This window comes from Phyllobates terribilis, unplaced genomic scaffold (assembly GCF_046119375.1).
Source record: "Phyllobates terribilis strain yellow unplaced genomic scaffold, ASM4611937v1 Scaffold_1__5_contigs__length_1240528914, whole genome shotgun sequence".
Lineage (NCBI taxonomy): Eukaryota > Metazoa > Chordata > Amphibia > Anura > Dendrobatidae > Phyllobates > Phyllobates terribilis.
The window spans coordinates 234,491,357-234,508,869 of record NW_027362761.1 but is presented as its reverse complement, the minus strand read 5'-3'; the positions used below and the strand labels follow the sequence as shown (position 1 = coordinate 234,508,869).

The following is a 17,513-nucleotide window of genomic DNA, read 5'->3' as shown; positions in this document are numbered from 1 at the left end:
GATACGACCTGTCAGGGATCGTTGCTGCGTCGCTATGTGGTCGCTGGTGAGCTGTCAAACAGGCAAGCTCACTAACGATCAGGGGAGCAGCGACATCATGGAAAGACTCTTTCCACGATGTCCTGCTCCTGGTTCCCAGCCTGCTGAAGCAGGAGCAGGCTGGTAACCATGGTAAACATCGGGTTACTAGGGGCACAAGCACACCTAGTAACACATTGTTTATCATGGTTACCACTCTGCTACAGTGAGCGGGAGGTTACCGCTCACTTTAGCAGGCTCGTAACCATGATAAACAGCGGGTTACTAAGTGCGCGTGTGCCCCTAGTAACCCGATGTTTATCATGGTTACCAGCCCGATCGCTGCTCCTGCTGGTCACACACAGCTATGTGTGCTGACCAGCGGGAGGGCAACAACCAAAAAAATGGTCCAGGACACTTTGCAGCAATCAGCGACCTCACAGCAGGGGCCTGATCGCTGCAAAGTGTCACATAGCGACATCGCTGGTGAGGTCGCTGTCGCGTCACCAAAACAGTGACACAGAAGTGATCTCACTAGCGATCTCGCTATGTGAGATGGGGGCTTTACAGTTCTGGTCAGGAGACCTGCAGTCTGGACAGAAATTGCACTCATAACAGACCACTGGAGGTATCATTTTATCAAATAGATCAGGCAACAAAATCAATTTTTCCATCTTTTTTTATTTTTCTTTTTTCCCCTGCCTGCTACTATATATAAAAATCTAAAAAAAAAAAAAAAAAAAAAAAACATTCTAAAAACACAAAAGATGCCCAGCTTGTTTCTTCAACAGTTTGCAGGAATCTGAGCTAGAATAGGATTAAAGAAAAGGCTGTTGTGAGGGGGCAGCTGAGTCTCTCCGGGAAACAAGCTTCTCCCATAGAAAGAAACCTGCAAAGATAAAAACACGCAAAAAAAAAGAAAAAAAAAAAAGAAAACAGCAGGATGTTTAGCAGACATCACCCCCCCCCCCCCCCCCCCCATATCTAAAGTTACACTGGGAACCATTCAACATTTCATTATAACCCTTTATCTCCCTCCAACATGGAACAATCAGACCCCACGTGATCCAGGGACAAATCATACACTCAACAAACTGAGAATAAGGACTGTAATCACCTATATTCCCCAAAATACATTAAACTTCAGGAACCTGGACTATCAAACCCATCTTGAGACAGTGTTTGAAGCCTGTACATGGGGGCAGGGGAGCAACTGAGAAAAAGGTTGGCCCATAGAGGAGCTCATATTATCAATTCTCTTAAAATGCATTCCAGTCTTCTTTTTTTCATTTTTTTGTGTTTTTGCCTTTCAGGTCTTCCTAAAGATATATATTTTTTTAGTAAGGAGAATACCATGACGTCACTCGAGCCCGTCCCCTGAAAAAGACAAGCATAGTGTAAGCAAGAGATTGTATATACTCCATTCCCAACTGACAGACCCACCAATACTTCAGCCCTTCCCCAGACCTGTACACGCGTCCTCTGGGCCTTGCTGTGTAGCCACTGTAGAACCTGGAACGGGAGCTATAGGAAGATGCTCTTGCCCTGTATCTTGCCCGTGGATAGCCTCTGTCCGTTGTACTTATACCAGGTCTGTTAGTCCTTTTGGGAACCACCTAAAAAAAAAAAAAAAAAAAAAAAATCAATTCAGAACTTCAGGGTTATAGTTTCATGCTTATTCTAGGTTTAGCAGAAGTTTAAGAAAAGTTCTGTCTCCAATCTACATCTTACTTCCCCCAGTAGTAAGTAAATTGCTTGCAGTTTACCAAGCATTGGCTCTCAGAGCTGCAGTCTCTGGTAATTACCATGGATCACCATTATAAACAAGCACTCACAGTTTTTTCTTCTGTAACTACACCCTCCACTTGATTAACATTCAGCACTTCTTATATACAGAACTTCCAAGCGTTGCAATCTCCTGCTTTCTCCTCCAACATGATTCCTAGCTTTAATTCAGAATGTGTATATTCTGCTTTTAAATTCCATGTTGCATCAGTAGAGCACCAAATGATTAGCCAGAGCCAGCATCGGTACCATTTCTATCTGCTGGGATGACAGATTATACTTTGCTTCTATATTTTCCTAAATAATGTTACCAGCATACAGTCAGGAGGCTGAATTGTGATATCCTACATTATAACTAGAAGTAGAATCATCATCACCAGCTGTGATATTTGTTTCACCCCCCTTGACATGGTCTAATAGAAGAACAAAAATGGCAGTTTAGAGGGTCATAGTTAGGCCCCCACTACATGACCACACAGCTTCCTGGCGATTAGGTCATGGAGTAAGCCTGGCTTCCTCTTACCACTCAAATGCTGCTGTATCTATTGACAGCAGCATCTAAGTGGTTAAACTACAGGTAACCATGTTCTCACCAGGTCCCACAGCTTCAGTGTGTGTCAGTCAAGCTATTACAGCTGATCACATGGGTAAACAGGCAGTACCTACTGTATTAGCATGCCTATTATATCCTGTCATGAAATAAGTTCAAAATTCACATTATACACAACTTGGGGAAAAAAAGTCACTTAATGATAAAGTAAATTCACCATCATGCCCACAATAAGCATTAACTAATCCTGCACCCAGGAGAATAATTTGACTTCTTGTTGCAAATATCACAAGAAAAGCAATTAGTCAAGAGGAATGACGACCAAGGATAATGGCCCCCCACGAACTGTTTCTCCAACAACCCTGCAATTTAGCCTCCATAACAAGTTTAGCCACTAGTATACTTTATTTGTAGTTCTATATGAAAGCCAAAGTGTTACTGACCAGGAGACAATCTACCCTCTACAAACTTATTAGATGGTGCTTGGGAAACAAAATGAAATGCATTTCCAAAACCGTTAATACAATCAGAATATGCTTACCTTTATTTGTCGACCTCTGAACAAAGACTCATCTAATGCCATGGATGTCCGAACAGATTCTTTATCAGAGAATTCAATGTAGGCAAACCTGAGGAAACAGATCTCTAAATGGGTATTGGATTTCAATTAACTGTTAAACACCTGATTTAAAGTGTCTGAAGGCCCAGTAGATCCTCTACCCCATTCCCCAATAGTGGGACAAACTCCGTTACAAACTGTAGACAAGTTTAATACTTGGGAAAAACTCAGTACCAAGCCTAAATATGTACATTATACACAGATCCTGTTTTGGATAACTATAGAACCAAGGTGAATGCATGATCCAAACACCCCCTATCAGTTATAGGTAGAGGAAATCAGATTATCCTTTTCCCACAGTTATATGTGCTACATAAGCTCCCTGTTGGCTTCCTCCCCCCATATTCCGTAAAGCACAAACCATGTTCAGGGAGTTAATATGGAATAAACACAGCGGTCACGTGGCCTGTCACATGACTAAATGTCATGGAAGGTCCTTTCACACCACCGCAAGCCGTGCAAGAAACCAGACGCAGCAGAGAAAAGACCAGGGGCCATCGGAAGGTGAGTGTTTTTTTTATTTAACTATTACTTGGTCACACTATATATAAATCCATGCCAGTTCCATGGATTTATATAGTGTGACCAGGTTGTCAAGCACTTTCCAAGTGATGCTAAAATCGCCTGGAAAGCACTTGTCAACCCGCATGCGGAAACGCATGTGAAGAACGCTTCACAAACGCATGTAAAATCCACATGTGATTTTCCTGCCAGGGAGAAGCTAAAAAAATCTGCAGCATTTCTGCATCGTGGGCACATAGCCTAATACTTGTTTACACCTTGTTGCCTAGGTGGCCGACCACTGCTGTCTAGTATGTACACAATGCACTGAAGTTATCCAGGATTAGGAGGTAACTGCACACTCCAGTGTTCCTGGCCAGCAGCAAAACAGTGCTTACAAGCTCAGTAGTAAAGAGCTCATGAGCACTGCGTGTGTTCTGCTGTGTATCAGTAGTGGTCGGTCTCTAAGGGAATGAGCTGTAAGCCAGAAATTTAGTGTTAACAGATTAAAACTTTAATAAATCCATAAAATTTTCTAATACATACATGCAGTATCCAACAATAGCCATTTATGGAGTTGGGAATGTTTACAATTGTATAAGATTGCCATGGTTTGCTTGATATACTATGTCAGATCTGGCCTTTCATTCATATACAAGAACTGCAAAATATCCCAGGACTTTTTGGCATTAAAGGGATTGTCTGGTCCAAGTCACTGACTGCAGACTTATGAATCTCCCCCCCCGCATTGTGCACTGCAAGGATTTGCTGGCTTGAGCCGGGACCGAAGGGTATGTATGAGTTTATACATCATTCAGGCCAGAGCATGTCAGGTGGGCACAACCTCACTCCATACACTTGAATGGGGTGAGGCCACGCCCTCTACAACCTCTCACTGGACAAGTCTCTAGTTGGGGGCAACCTCGCTCAATATAAGTGTATGGAGTAAGGCCACCCACTGTATGGGCTCTGTCCAGGAATATGCATAACTCCTGCATACCCTGACTGCAGACTTATTGATTTGGACCAGACAACACCTTTAACAATTGGTCATTTCTTATGCAAAATGTATATTTAAAAAAACAAAGTCACAGGGCAATGGGAATACCATTTATAATATCAGGGCTTATTTATCAAAGGCATAGACAAATGTGACCTATAGCTCTGCTTTCAATTCTTAAACAGCTCCAGGAAACATGAAAGCAGACCGGACATTGAACTTCCAAGTTCAGACCACTTCATGTCTGTAATAATCATATCACTTTAGGGCTATGGTCACACGTTGCATTTCTGCAGTTTATGCAAATTAAAAGAACTTTTAACAGTACCAGCAAAAGCTATGAGATTTCAGAAATCTTGTGCACCAACGTTTGACTGAACTGGAAAACTGCAGATCAATTCTGTGTTTTGCAGAGTTTTTTCACCAACAGAAAGCAAGTTTTAAGTGCAAAAAAACATTACCAGCTTTTGCTGCGTTTTTTGTGGAAAAATGCACTGTACAGCAGGATGTAAAACCCATTCATTTGTGATTTTCTTAAGTGTAAACCATAATGTCTTGGTCGCATCTGAGCATGAATGTTCGTATTAGTACAGTTTAATTAAATTAGTGATAGGTTTACCCTGATATACTCCGAATAAACATTGCCCAACCTACAAAATGGTCTGCTAATGTCTTAGGTAAACTATTCCTAACAAATTCAACTCCCCCCACTGTTTTTTACATTTGCAATTGTGTATTTTTTCATGAACTCAAATTAACTTTTTTCTTCAGAATATTCATTTTTCCAAACAAAAAACATTTTATACTAATTTCATAAAATAGCCCTTTTTTTTTAAAAAAAAAATCTTTTATTGTTTCACATATGTCTTGCTTTGGTGGCCTAGCACCTTGCATTGTTCATGCTTGTATGGTGGAAGGAAAGCTGAACTTTGGGATCCTGAAAAATGCAGCAAAAAAAAGCCAGCAAAACCTGCCTTTTATTTGCATTTTTTTACTGCCAAGAGATCGGGTTTTGGCTGCAGAAAAAAAAGCAGCAAAAAAGTGATGTGTGAACATAGCCTAAAGGAAATTCTGCCTTGATATGTTTGGTGCAGCCACATGCTACGCTGTCAGTGTGCGACTTAGGCTGAGCTAAGAGCCACTGAACAAAGTGGTAAATGCCATCTGGGCTCCCATCCGAACCGCTGCATAACAGGTTTCAGGCGTATGCACAGACCGGGCCATTGTCTAATGCAAACGGAATAATTGTGCTCTGTCGAGCAACATTTTTGGCTGTAAACTTCTATTGGAAGTGGGCAGCAAGATGTACTCAACCAAGACTTGCGCATGACAGCACAGACTACATCAGCAGCAAAATAATCAGTGGCCGAGTCAGTGCATAAGCCCAAATCCCATTTTCCAGAGGACCAGACAAGCGCTGATCGAGGCAATGAACATAGTGACAAACTATGTGAACCCAGCCTCACTCATTTCCACTCAAAACAAGCAAATGGTTGCACAGACATCAGTTTTCACCAAATATGAATGCCATTACATGGCCATATCCCACAGGGTGTTTTTCATATGTCCTTGTCACCTCAATCTAAAAAATGACCATGAAAGAACTATGGGCATGCTCAGACTGCAGAAAGGTAGCAAATTTTCCATGAGTAATTCTATGGCCATTAAGTGCTAATAAGCACCACTTATGGTATAGGTTAATGTACCCTAAAAATGAGCTCTATAATGTTTCTTCAGGTTTTCATGTTCTGTAGTTCAGGACTGTTCCCACCCATATATCATGGTGATGACTGACTAGCCGAAAAGCCTGCAACATTACTTCAGCACAGTATGATTTACAAAGCCTGAATAACCAGGCACTTACCCTTTAGGGTGACCAGTGAATTTGTCACAAAGAATGGTTACCCTGTTCACAGAGCCACAGCCATGGAAGTGTGCTTCGAGTTCCTCAGCTGTTGCACCATAATCGACCTGTAGATATAGAACAAAAATAAAGTAGCCAAATAATTGATCGTATAGGAGCAGAAATATATAAGCTAAAGTGTTATATACTCATGTAGCACAATGGTCTCAGATAAGGGACACCAATGGAGCACAGATCTCATTCCCTAAACTGAGGAAAATGAATGGGCAGTGTTCTGGGACAATCTGGATACATGAAGCTGCTGAGTAGTGGTAGCACTGTGTAATGGTAGAGCACTTACATTTCCTACATATACCGACCGAGCGTCCGCCTCCATCTTCTCCTCTATGGACATGATAACCGGACCAGCTGCAGTAGAAGAAACATGGCTGTTACAGCATGTACTAGTGCTGCCAGGAAAGATCAATCCTACGGACATGAAAGCGACACTGGTGCATCTGGTGTGGTCATGTTGCTGGATCTCTGCAGATATTCGGCCACACTAAGCTGTAGTGAGGGCTCCGCTTGCACTATGCCAGTATCAGTAGGCAGTCACACGGCTGACTCCATGCAGAAAAGTCACAAGACTGCTTTATTAACCTGATACTGCTGCTCAACAAATGGAATTTAGTAGGAAATGGCTAGCATTGCAATTCTCTAAACATTTTAAGGTGGTATCTGGGGGTGAAAGCTAATGCGCAATTATTTTAATATGTGAATAGAGCGCTTCCTAATTACTTGCGTTCGGAAAGCTGCACTAAAGTTGTGGAGTTTCCACCCGAGTACGTCACCAATCACGAGCACAAAGGGCTCAAACAGACCGACAGCCCCTTGTAGTCAGGCAATTGCTGATGTGACAGAACAGGGGGCTAGCAGCTGGCTTTAAGCAAAGGACTGATGTCCAACATAACAGGACTAGTGCTGGTCCAGAGCATTTGCACAGTACCCTATATTATTTTCATGCACTATTGCTATTTATTGTAGAGTATTTGAGTATTATGTTTCTGTCTTTGGTTTTCTGTTTAGTGGCCATGTGTGAATATACTCTTACATGCACCAATTTATATGCCAGTTAATTTGTCTTTTTCAGCTAGTGTGCCCCTAGTGCATATAAGGGTGTGGCCTGCCTTTTCTTTGAGCTGGGAATACTATTCATCTTATGCCCCATGTCTGTGTGTCTAATAGCCGGGTTCAGTCTCTCAGCCCTTATCCACATGCATGTCACTTGACAAACGGTAAAGTTCTAAATATTGGAGATAGGACTGTCCCCAATAGGGTCACCATGATGTAGTGGGATAGCTTTTGCATTATTTTGATCAAAACTATATCAAGTACCCCATGTTATTTTCTTGCACTATTGCCATTTATGTATTGTAGGGCATTTGAGTATTATGTTTCTGTCTTTGGTTTTTATCATTTGCATGGTCAAGTCTCAGGAATAATCGCACATGCATAGTATAGTACAGCTACAGGGGAAAGCAAGGAAAGCTAAATTTGTAAACTATACATGGCCAAAAAAAAAAAAGTGTTGTGCATTTTATCAATGGCTTAGGCCCTTATCCACATTCAAAATGGATGCGGATTTGCTTTGATTTATGTATTTTAAAGAGTAAAATCCACAGAGAAAATTGACACATTATGAAATTAAAGAGAACGTCTATTAAAAAATGCACTGTTTTCTATGCTTGCCTGCAGAGCTGGCTGTCAGTCAGGGTGCTGGAGGGAGGGATAACAGCACTCACTATATAGTGAGAGGGGACTACAACTGATGACTGGAAAGAGTGGCTGCAGGGAGCATATAACTTAATTACCCCCTGCAGCTGCCGTTCCAGGAAGCCAGCTGCACAGGGCTTAAAACGCTTACTTATCTGCAGGCAGGGTGTCATTGTAGGTTCTCATTAAAATCTCCACATTTAAATTTCTGCAGAAACTATCACAGCATGTGGTTGAGTGGTTTTAAAATTGGCCTGCCAGGAAAGGGTGCTTGGCCTAAAATGCAACACTGCACGCCAAAATTGTGGTACAATGTAAGGCAACCAGTAAGTATTCCAGACAGTCAAATGCACCAAACTCATCATCCAGCTTACATTGACTTAATGCATTTTAAAGATGGTCTTTTCTAAAAGTTAGAATTAAACATAAGTCCAGCCCCCTGAGGCCACTTTACCCTCATACTAACAATTGTTAGGCTGTGTGCCCACGTAGCGTTTTTGATGCGGAATTTCCGCAGCGGAAACGCTTGTAAAACGCTTGGTAACCCGCACCCCATGGTCCCCAATGGGATTCCACAAGTTCTCTGCACATGCTACGGATTTTTCCGCAGCGTTTATGCTGCGTTCAAAAATCCGCAGCATGTCATTTAATTTTGCGTTTCCGCAAGCAGAATTGCCTTTGTCCAATGCATAAAAAATGCAAGGCAATTCCGCATGTGGAAAACGCGCGAAAAATGCGCGATAAACGCATGCGGAATTCCGCATGCGTTTTTCCGGGAGAGGACTTGCAGAAATGAAGCAGAAGTTTTCTGCTTCATAAATGCAACGTGGGCACATAGCCTTAGGAACACTTTTGCAGTCCTTAAGAATTACAGCTTTTACTCTTGCACTTTAGTTTTTTTTCACAAATTGTACTTTTTAAAATGGCCACTTATGGAGAAGCATGTGACCAGACCGGTCCAGCCTCCAACTGAAAGACCCCTCACATGGGAAAGCTGGTTTTCTATTGGTGGAGGCTGATAGACTGGTCTGGTCACATGCTCCTCCATCAGCAGCCATTTTGAGAAGTACAATTTGTGAGACTGCACTAACAAGTGTTGTCTGTAAAGTGCTGAGGAATTATTGGTGCTATAGTGCAGGGAAGCGAGTGCCAAAAATCATGTCCCCAACACATCTGCTAAAATAAAGATAATGGAAAAGTGTAGAAAATCAACACAAAGGCCCAGGAGCAGAGCTACTTTGTGTTATAACAGATGGCAGGAAATGAAGGGACTTGGCCCTCACCAATACCGCCTGTACAGGTGAGGTTTGGGCCCTGATTGTTGCCTTACTGATCAGAAGATTCAGAGAACCTTCTGACAATTACCAAACCGCAAGCTACAGATACTCCTCTCTGAATTGGATCTAACCCAAAGAGAATGCTGGGGTCTCCATGCGAGTCCCCCCACAGCAGGAATGGACTGAGCCCTGACCACCATACTTTGAGACTTACCATTGCCAGGCGGGGGGCTCATGTTCATCTGTTTCTCCACCTCATTCTGTAGCTCCTTTAGCTTCACAGCCTCCTCTTCCATTTCTCTAACACGGGCTTTGATCGCCTCCAGCTCCTGAGTGCAACAATAGGAAGACGATCACTCACAAATCCTGGTGAGGTCACATGCGGCCCGGGGATGAGAACCCATTTACACACACGTTGCTCACGGAGGATCAAAAATGAACGGGAAAGTTCTCACACATGCATTGTTCTGTAGAGTCCATCAGAAAAACATTGAGGAGTCTTCCTGTTCTCCCCAATAGACAATGATACCCCAGTATTCACCTGTTCCCCCATTCCTGGGGTCTCCACTGACCCTACAGCAATCATACCCCAGTGTTCACCTGTTCCCCCATTCCAGGGGTCTCCACTGACCCTACAGCAATGATGCCCCAGTATTCACCTGCTCCCCCATTCCTGGGGTCTCCACTGACCCTACAGCAATGATGCCCCAGTATTCACCTGTTCCCCCATTCCAGGGGTCTCCACTGACCCTACAGCAATGATGCCCCAGTATTCACCTGCTCCCCCATTCCAGGGGTCTCCACTGACCCTACAGCAATGATACACCAGTATTCACCTGTTCCCTCATTCCAGGGGTCTCCACCGACCCTAGAGCAATGATACCCCAGTATTCACCTGCTCCCCCATTCCTGGGGTCTCCACTGACCTTATAACAATTATACCCCAACCTTAAGTACATGACTGCAGCAGCCAATCACGTTGCATGTTAGAGGCCAGGCCAGCGATTGGCTGCTGCAGTCATGAGGGCTGTAACATCACTGCATTTTACACCATTTCCTGCTCTTAGTCATTTTTCTTACCTCCCCCAAACCTTCATGCGAAAACTCATCCCTCATCATTGTGCGACAGCCGCAAGTATAGGCCACCAAGCTGAGAGCAGGCACACTGCACCACACCAGTAATGGGGTCACTATCGGCGCAATAAACAGGAACATGAGGTCATGACAAAAGCCTCCATCCGCCCGTGACGTCATCAGCCGCTGTACGGCAGCGCATGGCCCTGCAGCCCCCGGCCGCCCCTCCACCGCTCTCTTACCGGGTCCTCAATAGCAGGATCTCCCCCGATCTCGCCGGGCTCTTCCTCCTCCAGCTCCTCTTCCTCTAACTCCTCCAGGGCGCCAGCACCTCCGCTCTCCGTGCTCCCCCGTGCGCCGGATCTCCTCCCCGTCGCTATTCTGCCCCCTATCCGTCGAATTCTTCTGCCCGGGCCCAACAGCTCCAGGTCGAGATCCAATCCTCCTCGACCCATAGGATCATCATCGCCAGCATCCTGGCCACTACCAGAACCACCACGGAGCCCGTTTTCGTAATCAGCCCCACGCAGCCCAACTGCCGAGGACACGGCCGCCATCTTACAGAGATTGAGCAGCCTGCCGTTGAGGCGGCCCTTATAACCAAGCTAGAGTTGTGATTGGTCCATTCTGCTGTCAATCATAGAAGCGCAATCAACAATTGGCTGGAAGACTGTTTTTTTTGTTTCGTTAGGCGCCAGGGAAAAGTCCCGTCCATCCGGTATGTGGGGAATGGCTGTCCGGCGTGTCAATCAAAGCTCCGACCACGCCCCGCTGCTCCCAGTCCGGTGGGTGGAGCCGAGAGCACTCCTGGTGGTGAGAGTCGGCGTCCTAGGACTGAGGAGGGAGTGTGCTTTATGGCTACAGTGCGGCATAGGTCGTGGGACCAAAATGTGGCTGAAACTCGCTGGTGCACTGGATGTGTTAGCAGTAGAATACAATCGCAGACTAGTCTGTGTTTGTCAACACTTATAGTGTATGAACGATGGCAAAGCCGTGCGAGCTGAGAGCCATCCAGCAGATGTGGCTTTTGGGCTACAGCTCGGCCCAGCCCGTTATAGTGCATGTGACCACAGTGGCACACCTTATATATGATGCTGAGGTGGGCCGCATCCGGTTACGGCTTTGAGAAATGCTGTTTAGACCCCACAGGACAGAATCAATTCTCTTCCCCCATATTTCTGGTGTAATTACATGGTATGGTTTTCATAGTTCCCAAAAAATTAAAGGGGTTGTCCACTACTATTGAAAATTGGCCAATGTATTTTTATGATGAAAAGAAGTGTCTTTGTAAATACCTTGCGCTGCTGTTTCTGCCTGTGAGCAGCTCTATGGCTGGCCGCTCACAGGCATCACGTGACCCCCGGTTGATGTCACGTCAAGTGAGGCGTGTCATCAGTGACGCGGTGGATGCTGGGTTGTGGGCGGGGTTACCCCACGCGTTACACCCAGCATCCACCAAGCACTTTCCCAATGAATGCTGGGTGTGACGCAGGGGGGGTAACCTCAGAGATTGACAGCGGCATTTAACTGGTTAACAGCCATGGGTGGATCGTGATTCCACCCGCGGCTGTTGTGGGCACATGTCAGGTGACATGTGCCCGGCTCAGTGCGGGCTCAGCGCCGGAGCCCTCTCTGAACCGGGGGTGATAGCCTGGTGCGTACTATTACACGCCAGGCTTTAAAGGGGTTAATTTCTCCCTTTTCCATATAACAGGGGATAAGGTGCTGATCACTGGGGGTCCCAAGGACCGGAGCTCTGCAGCCCCTTCTGAACGGAGCGGAGGTTTGCATTCATTGTTATAGGACTTCCAGAAATAGCTAAACGCTGTACTGTGAATTCTCTGGCAGCCCCATAGACAATGAAAGGAGCGAACGCCAAAAATGTAAATATCCATTCCATTCAGAAAGGGACGATCTTAGGATCACTAGGGCTCCGCTGTCAGACCCCTCAGCACATATCCCTTATTCTATGAATAGGGGATAAGTAGATTTTTTTGGTAATAATCCTTTCAGTCTGGAAGCCTCAGGCAGACAATCACTTCCTTTAATATCATCATATCCACGTTCCCCCTTGAAGAACAAGTGAGTTATTGAATAATGTGAACTGTGACAGTTTGGGACAGTTTCAGTTCATGTTTGGGACTAGCCCAGATTGGGAGGGGCTAAGGTGAAGGGACGGAGACAGTTTCCTCTCAGAACATCAGATAGGTCTACTTCAGACGCACACTGGGCCCTGAGGTCTGGACAGTAAGCTGTGCCGCATGACTTGGGTGTCCTGAAGTGAGGGGAGACCGAGACGATGGTTAGCGTGAACTGGAGTAAAGAGAAAAGGAAAAATGACAGGTGGGCTGAGTGATCAATCGGAGACAGGTCCTGGGACAGGACTCCTAGCAGTACGACCAAAAGTTTATAACTCAGAGAGGTAAGGGGACAGAGTACATGAGAAGAAGAAAGTGCTCCTGGCCGGAGTTCCAAGGCGTCAGGAACAGAGAAGCTAAGGACCGGCCATACTGGCAATATAGTTCTCTTGAGGGGAAAGAAGACGCGGAACCGCAAGTTGGGAATAGGACTCTTGCTAAATGGACTGTAGTGTTAAGCTGGGTTATGGTGAAGGGAAAGCAAAACAGTGGAAACAGAGAACGAACGAGTAAAGAGAGATGAATTTAAACTGTGTGTGAAAATGCTCCATATTGTGAAGGAAACGTTCAGAAAGTTGTGTACCCGCCATCTATTGTACATAATTCCCACAAAGTTATCGTTAAGTAAAAAGTTTATTTTTGATTGGTGGTCTCCCTTATTGAAGTCCTCAAGATCTGGTCCTGGCCAACCAAAGTCATCTGTAACATGCGGCCAGCAAGGGCGTAGCGCCCCCACAGCACAAGTCCACACACCCACACAGGAACCCCACCTTCATGTAACGTGCTGGGGCATAAGAGATGAGTGCCTCGTCCACGGCTGCCGCCCTGCGTTACAGATACACCGCTCACAGTAAAACATCAGGCTGGACCACCAGGTCTTCAGAGCGAACATCCTCATAGGCATGTATGAAGCAGATGGCTCAGGTCAGGGCGCTCTGACATAAGCATGGTCTGTGAAAATCCGGCCTTGGTTGACGTCGTCATTAGTGCAATTTTGGGACACAAGTTAATAATTTTATCTCTTTTTATTTTATTTTTTTTGTGGAAGTGGATAAACAAAAACCAGCAATTCTGTCATTTACATTATTTTTTTCTCTTTTTACTGTATTCATATGGTTTACACCACACCGCATCGGCAGCCTTTCATCAAAGACCAGGACTAGCGACAGACAGGCGTCACTGGAGCAGGAGAGTAATGCCAACCTAAATATTTCTAACTCGTGCAAGACATTTTAGCCCTTTAAGAGTTTTTACATAATAAAGTAACATGGAAGAAGAAAAAGGGCAAGTTTATTATGTTTGTTAAATTGTAAAAAAAAATATGATAAAATGTTATTTTAGCTCCACTAGGGAACATGAACCTGGTTGAAGCTAATCACTCATTTACTACCCTGCAATACATCTGTAAGGCCACATTCAGACGTTCAGTATTTGTATTTATAAGCCAAAACCAGGAGTGGGTGATAAATGCAGAAATGGTGACGTGTTGCTATTATACTTTACCTCTGATTGTTCCACTCCTGGTTTTGGCTTGCATATACTGAACGTGGCCTCTCCCATCCTCTGGCAGTGTGTTATAGGATTACTAATATGGCAGCCATGGAGGCTTTACTGGGCCCCTAACTCCCATGAGACATCTGCAATAAATGGGCTGATAGAGGAACCCCTTCCCTCATTCTACCCATTTAGATGCCCGGGGTGCAGGGGTGGGCACACAGGTGCTTTGGTGCATATCTGTAGATGAAAAAGACAGAAAGCAGTGCACGCAAAGTGCTGTGCAAATTTTTCCCTTGTGTACAGCGCTACACATAACATAGTGCTAAACAAAATAGAGCAGGAGTGGGAGATCAATTTTCCCAAGGGGCCACATGAGAGACCGTGACTGTTGTGCAGGCTGCACCAATAAGATGAATTTAATTCTGCACAATATTAACATATTAATTATAATTAATTGTATGACTTACTATTGAGCACAATTAAGTATGCTGACATCCCACTATATACAGTATGAGCCCCCATATAGCCCCCTACGTACAATGAGCTACCTCATAACCCTCTACTTACAGTATGAGCCCCCACATAATCCCCTATATACAGTATGAGTGCCCATATAGCTCGCTATATACAGTATAAGCCCCACATAGCTATCTATATACCATATGAGCCCCCATATAGATCCCTAGATACAGTGTAAGGCCACACATATCCACCTATATACAGTATGAGGCCGCACGTAGCTCCCTAGATCCAGTATGAGGCCGCACGTAGCTCCCTGGGTACAGTATGGGGCCTCACGTAGCTCCCTGGGTACAGTACACACACGCCGTCACACATGCAGTCAGACACCAGCAGGCACGTGCGCTCAAAATCATGCACATGCAGTCGCACACATAGTCATGTATATACATGCAGACTTGCACATATATGGGTCGCAGAAATGTGCACACACAGACACATATACAGACATATACAAAGACACATGCAGGCCTAAACATATTTGAAGACATGCAGAAAAATACATATAAAACAGACAACACACACATACATAGATAAACACAATCATACATGCACACAGACACACGGGGACACATTGGGAAGCAGTCACTCACCATCCCCCGGCTTGTCTCCGGTCCCGGTCCTCTCCGGTTTTAAGCATGGTGCAGGCCGGGCGCACACTGCGTGACGTCACTTAGCTGAGCAGACACGGCCACGCACAGGGCCGTGTCTGCTATCTGTGCAAAGCTGCTGGGGGAGTGGCCAAGGTCTCCCCGGCCCAGCCCGCCCCTGCTTGCTGGGATATGTGCACCGTATCGGCGGCACGGCGCATAAAACATTATAATGAGGGCAATCCGGTCATGGGCCCCGGGCGGTAGCCCAGATTGCCCTCATTATAATCCGCCTATGCACGGGTGCTACTTAACCCCTTAGTGACCACCAATATGTCTTTTTACAGACCTGTTATATAAGAGGCTATTTTCCCCTGACAGGTGACAATCCTGTAGCTGTCAGCTGTACACTAAAGTTGACACCCTGCTGCATCAGCCATAATCAGTGTTGGCACCCACTGTGGCCATTTAACCCTTAAATGCTGCTGTCAATAGTGACCACAGAATCTAAATAGTTAACTGAGTTTGGGGGCTCCCTCTTTAACCCCATCAGCACCCAGACATCTTGATTGTGTGGTCCTGATGTTTGCCATGGCAGGTAACGGCCAAATAACGGCTTTAGAGCTTGCCGGCTATAACGGCCTGTTCAGAAGTTACCAAAATTTAGGTGGGAAAAATAAACTTTTCATTCCTGTCCTGCCACTTTGCAATTCCTGAAAGGCACTTGAAGGGTTAATGAACTACCTGACAGCAGTTTTGAATACATTGAGGGGTGCTGTTTTTAAAAAGGTATCACTTTTGGGTGGTTTCCAATATATAGGACCCCCAAAGTCACTTCAAAACTTAACAGGTCCCTAAAAAAATAAGTTTTGTAAATTTCCTTGAAAAAATGAAAAATTACTGCTACATTCTTAAACCTTCTAAAATACTAACAAAAGAAAACAACATTTTACAAATGGTGCTGATGTAAAGTAGACATGAGGGAAATGTTATTTATGAATGTTTTTGTATGGTATGACTATTGGGATTAAAGAGATAGTCATTCAAAGCTTGAAAATTGCTATTTTTCACCTTTTTTTTTTTTTCAAATTTCTGTTTTTTTTTTTAAATAAACGCAAAACACATCAACCTAAATTTACCATTATCGTAAAGTATAATGTGTCACGAAAAAAACAGTCTCAAAATCTATAGGATATGTTGAAGCGTTCCAGAGTTACTATATAAAGTGACACGTCAAATTTAAAAAAAATTGGCGTGGTCACTAAGGGGTTAACCCCTTACTTACCGGGGACGTATTAGTACGCATATTTGCGATCCCTCCGTTCAGTGAGGGCTGCTGCGCTGAGCCCTCACTGAACGGAGCACATGTCAGCTGATTCTTACAGCTGACATGTGCCCGCAACAGCCGCGGGTGGAATCGCGATCCACCCGCGGCTGTTAACATGTTAAATGCTGCTGTCAATCTCCGACAGCAGCATTTAACGCGCGCTTCCGGGTAGTGCGTCATAAGCCCCGCCCACCGGCGACCCCGTCAGGTGATCGCGGGTCGCCGATGGGCGTGCATGACAACCCAGGGTCTGCAGCAGACGCCTGTGGTTGTCATGATCTTGTTGCTATGAGCGCCACCTAGTGGTCGGCGCTCATAGCACAGGACCATTTCTGCTGCATGCAGGGGACCTGCTCGTCCCCTGTATGTAGCAGAGGTGATCGGATAGTTGCTGCTTCTAGTCTCCTATGGAGACTATAGAAGCATGCAAAAAGTAAAAAAAAAAAGTTTTTAAAAATATAAAAAAAAAAAAAAATATATAAAAGTTTAAATCACCCCCCTTTCGCCCCATTCAAAATAAAATATATATAAAAAAACCCCACATACACATATTTGGTATCGCCGCGTTCAGAATCGCCCGATCTATCAATATAAAAAAAGAATTAATCCGATCGGTAAACGGCGTAACGAGAAAAAAATTCTAAACGCCAGAATTACGTTTTTTGGTCGCCGCAAAATTGCAATAAAATGCAATAACGGGCGATCAAAACATCGGATCTACCCCAAATGTTATCAATAAAAACGTCAGCCCGGCGCGCAAAAAATAAGCCATCAACCAGCCCCAGATCACGAAAAATGGAGACGCTACGGGTCTTAGAAAATGGCGCTATTTTTTTATTTTTTTTTTTACCAAATTTTGGAATTTTTTTTCACCACTTAAATATAAAAGAACCTATACATGTTTGGTGTCTATGAACTCGTAATGACCTGTAGAATAAGAAGGGCAGGTCAGTTTTAGCATTCAGTGAACGTGGTAAAAAAAATTAATAAAAAACAACTGTG

At 44.5% G+C, this 17,513-nt stretch overlaps 1 protein-coding gene across 1 annotated transcript in view; it reads right to left on the bottom strand.

Annotated features, from left to right (window-relative positions):
- Nucleotides 1-974: 974 nt before the first annotated feature.
- The window catches only part of LOC141254974 (polyadenylate-binding protein 2), a 68,744-nt gene continuing 52,205 nt past the window's right edge, over nt 975-17,513 (bottom strand). The window contains exons 1-7 of the mRNA XM_073671056.1: nt 10,683-11,054; nt 9,581-9,695; nt 6,678-6,745; nt 6,338-6,444; nt 2,895-2,982; nt 1,486-1,634; nt 975-1,395 (exon numbers count right to left, since the gene is read on the bottom strand). Coding sequence (XP_073527157.1) covers nt 1,356-1,395; nt 1,486-1,634; nt 2,895-2,982; nt 6,338-6,444; nt 6,678-6,745; nt 9,581-9,695; nt 10,683-10,997 — 882 coding nt within the window. The 5' untranslated portion in view covers nt 10,998-11,054 and the 3' untranslated portion in view covers nt 975-1,355. Of the gene's footprint in view, nt 1,396-1,485; nt 1,635-2,894; nt 2,983-6,337; nt 6,445-6,677; nt 6,746-9,580; nt 9,696-10,682 lie in introns of the transcript that reaches the window.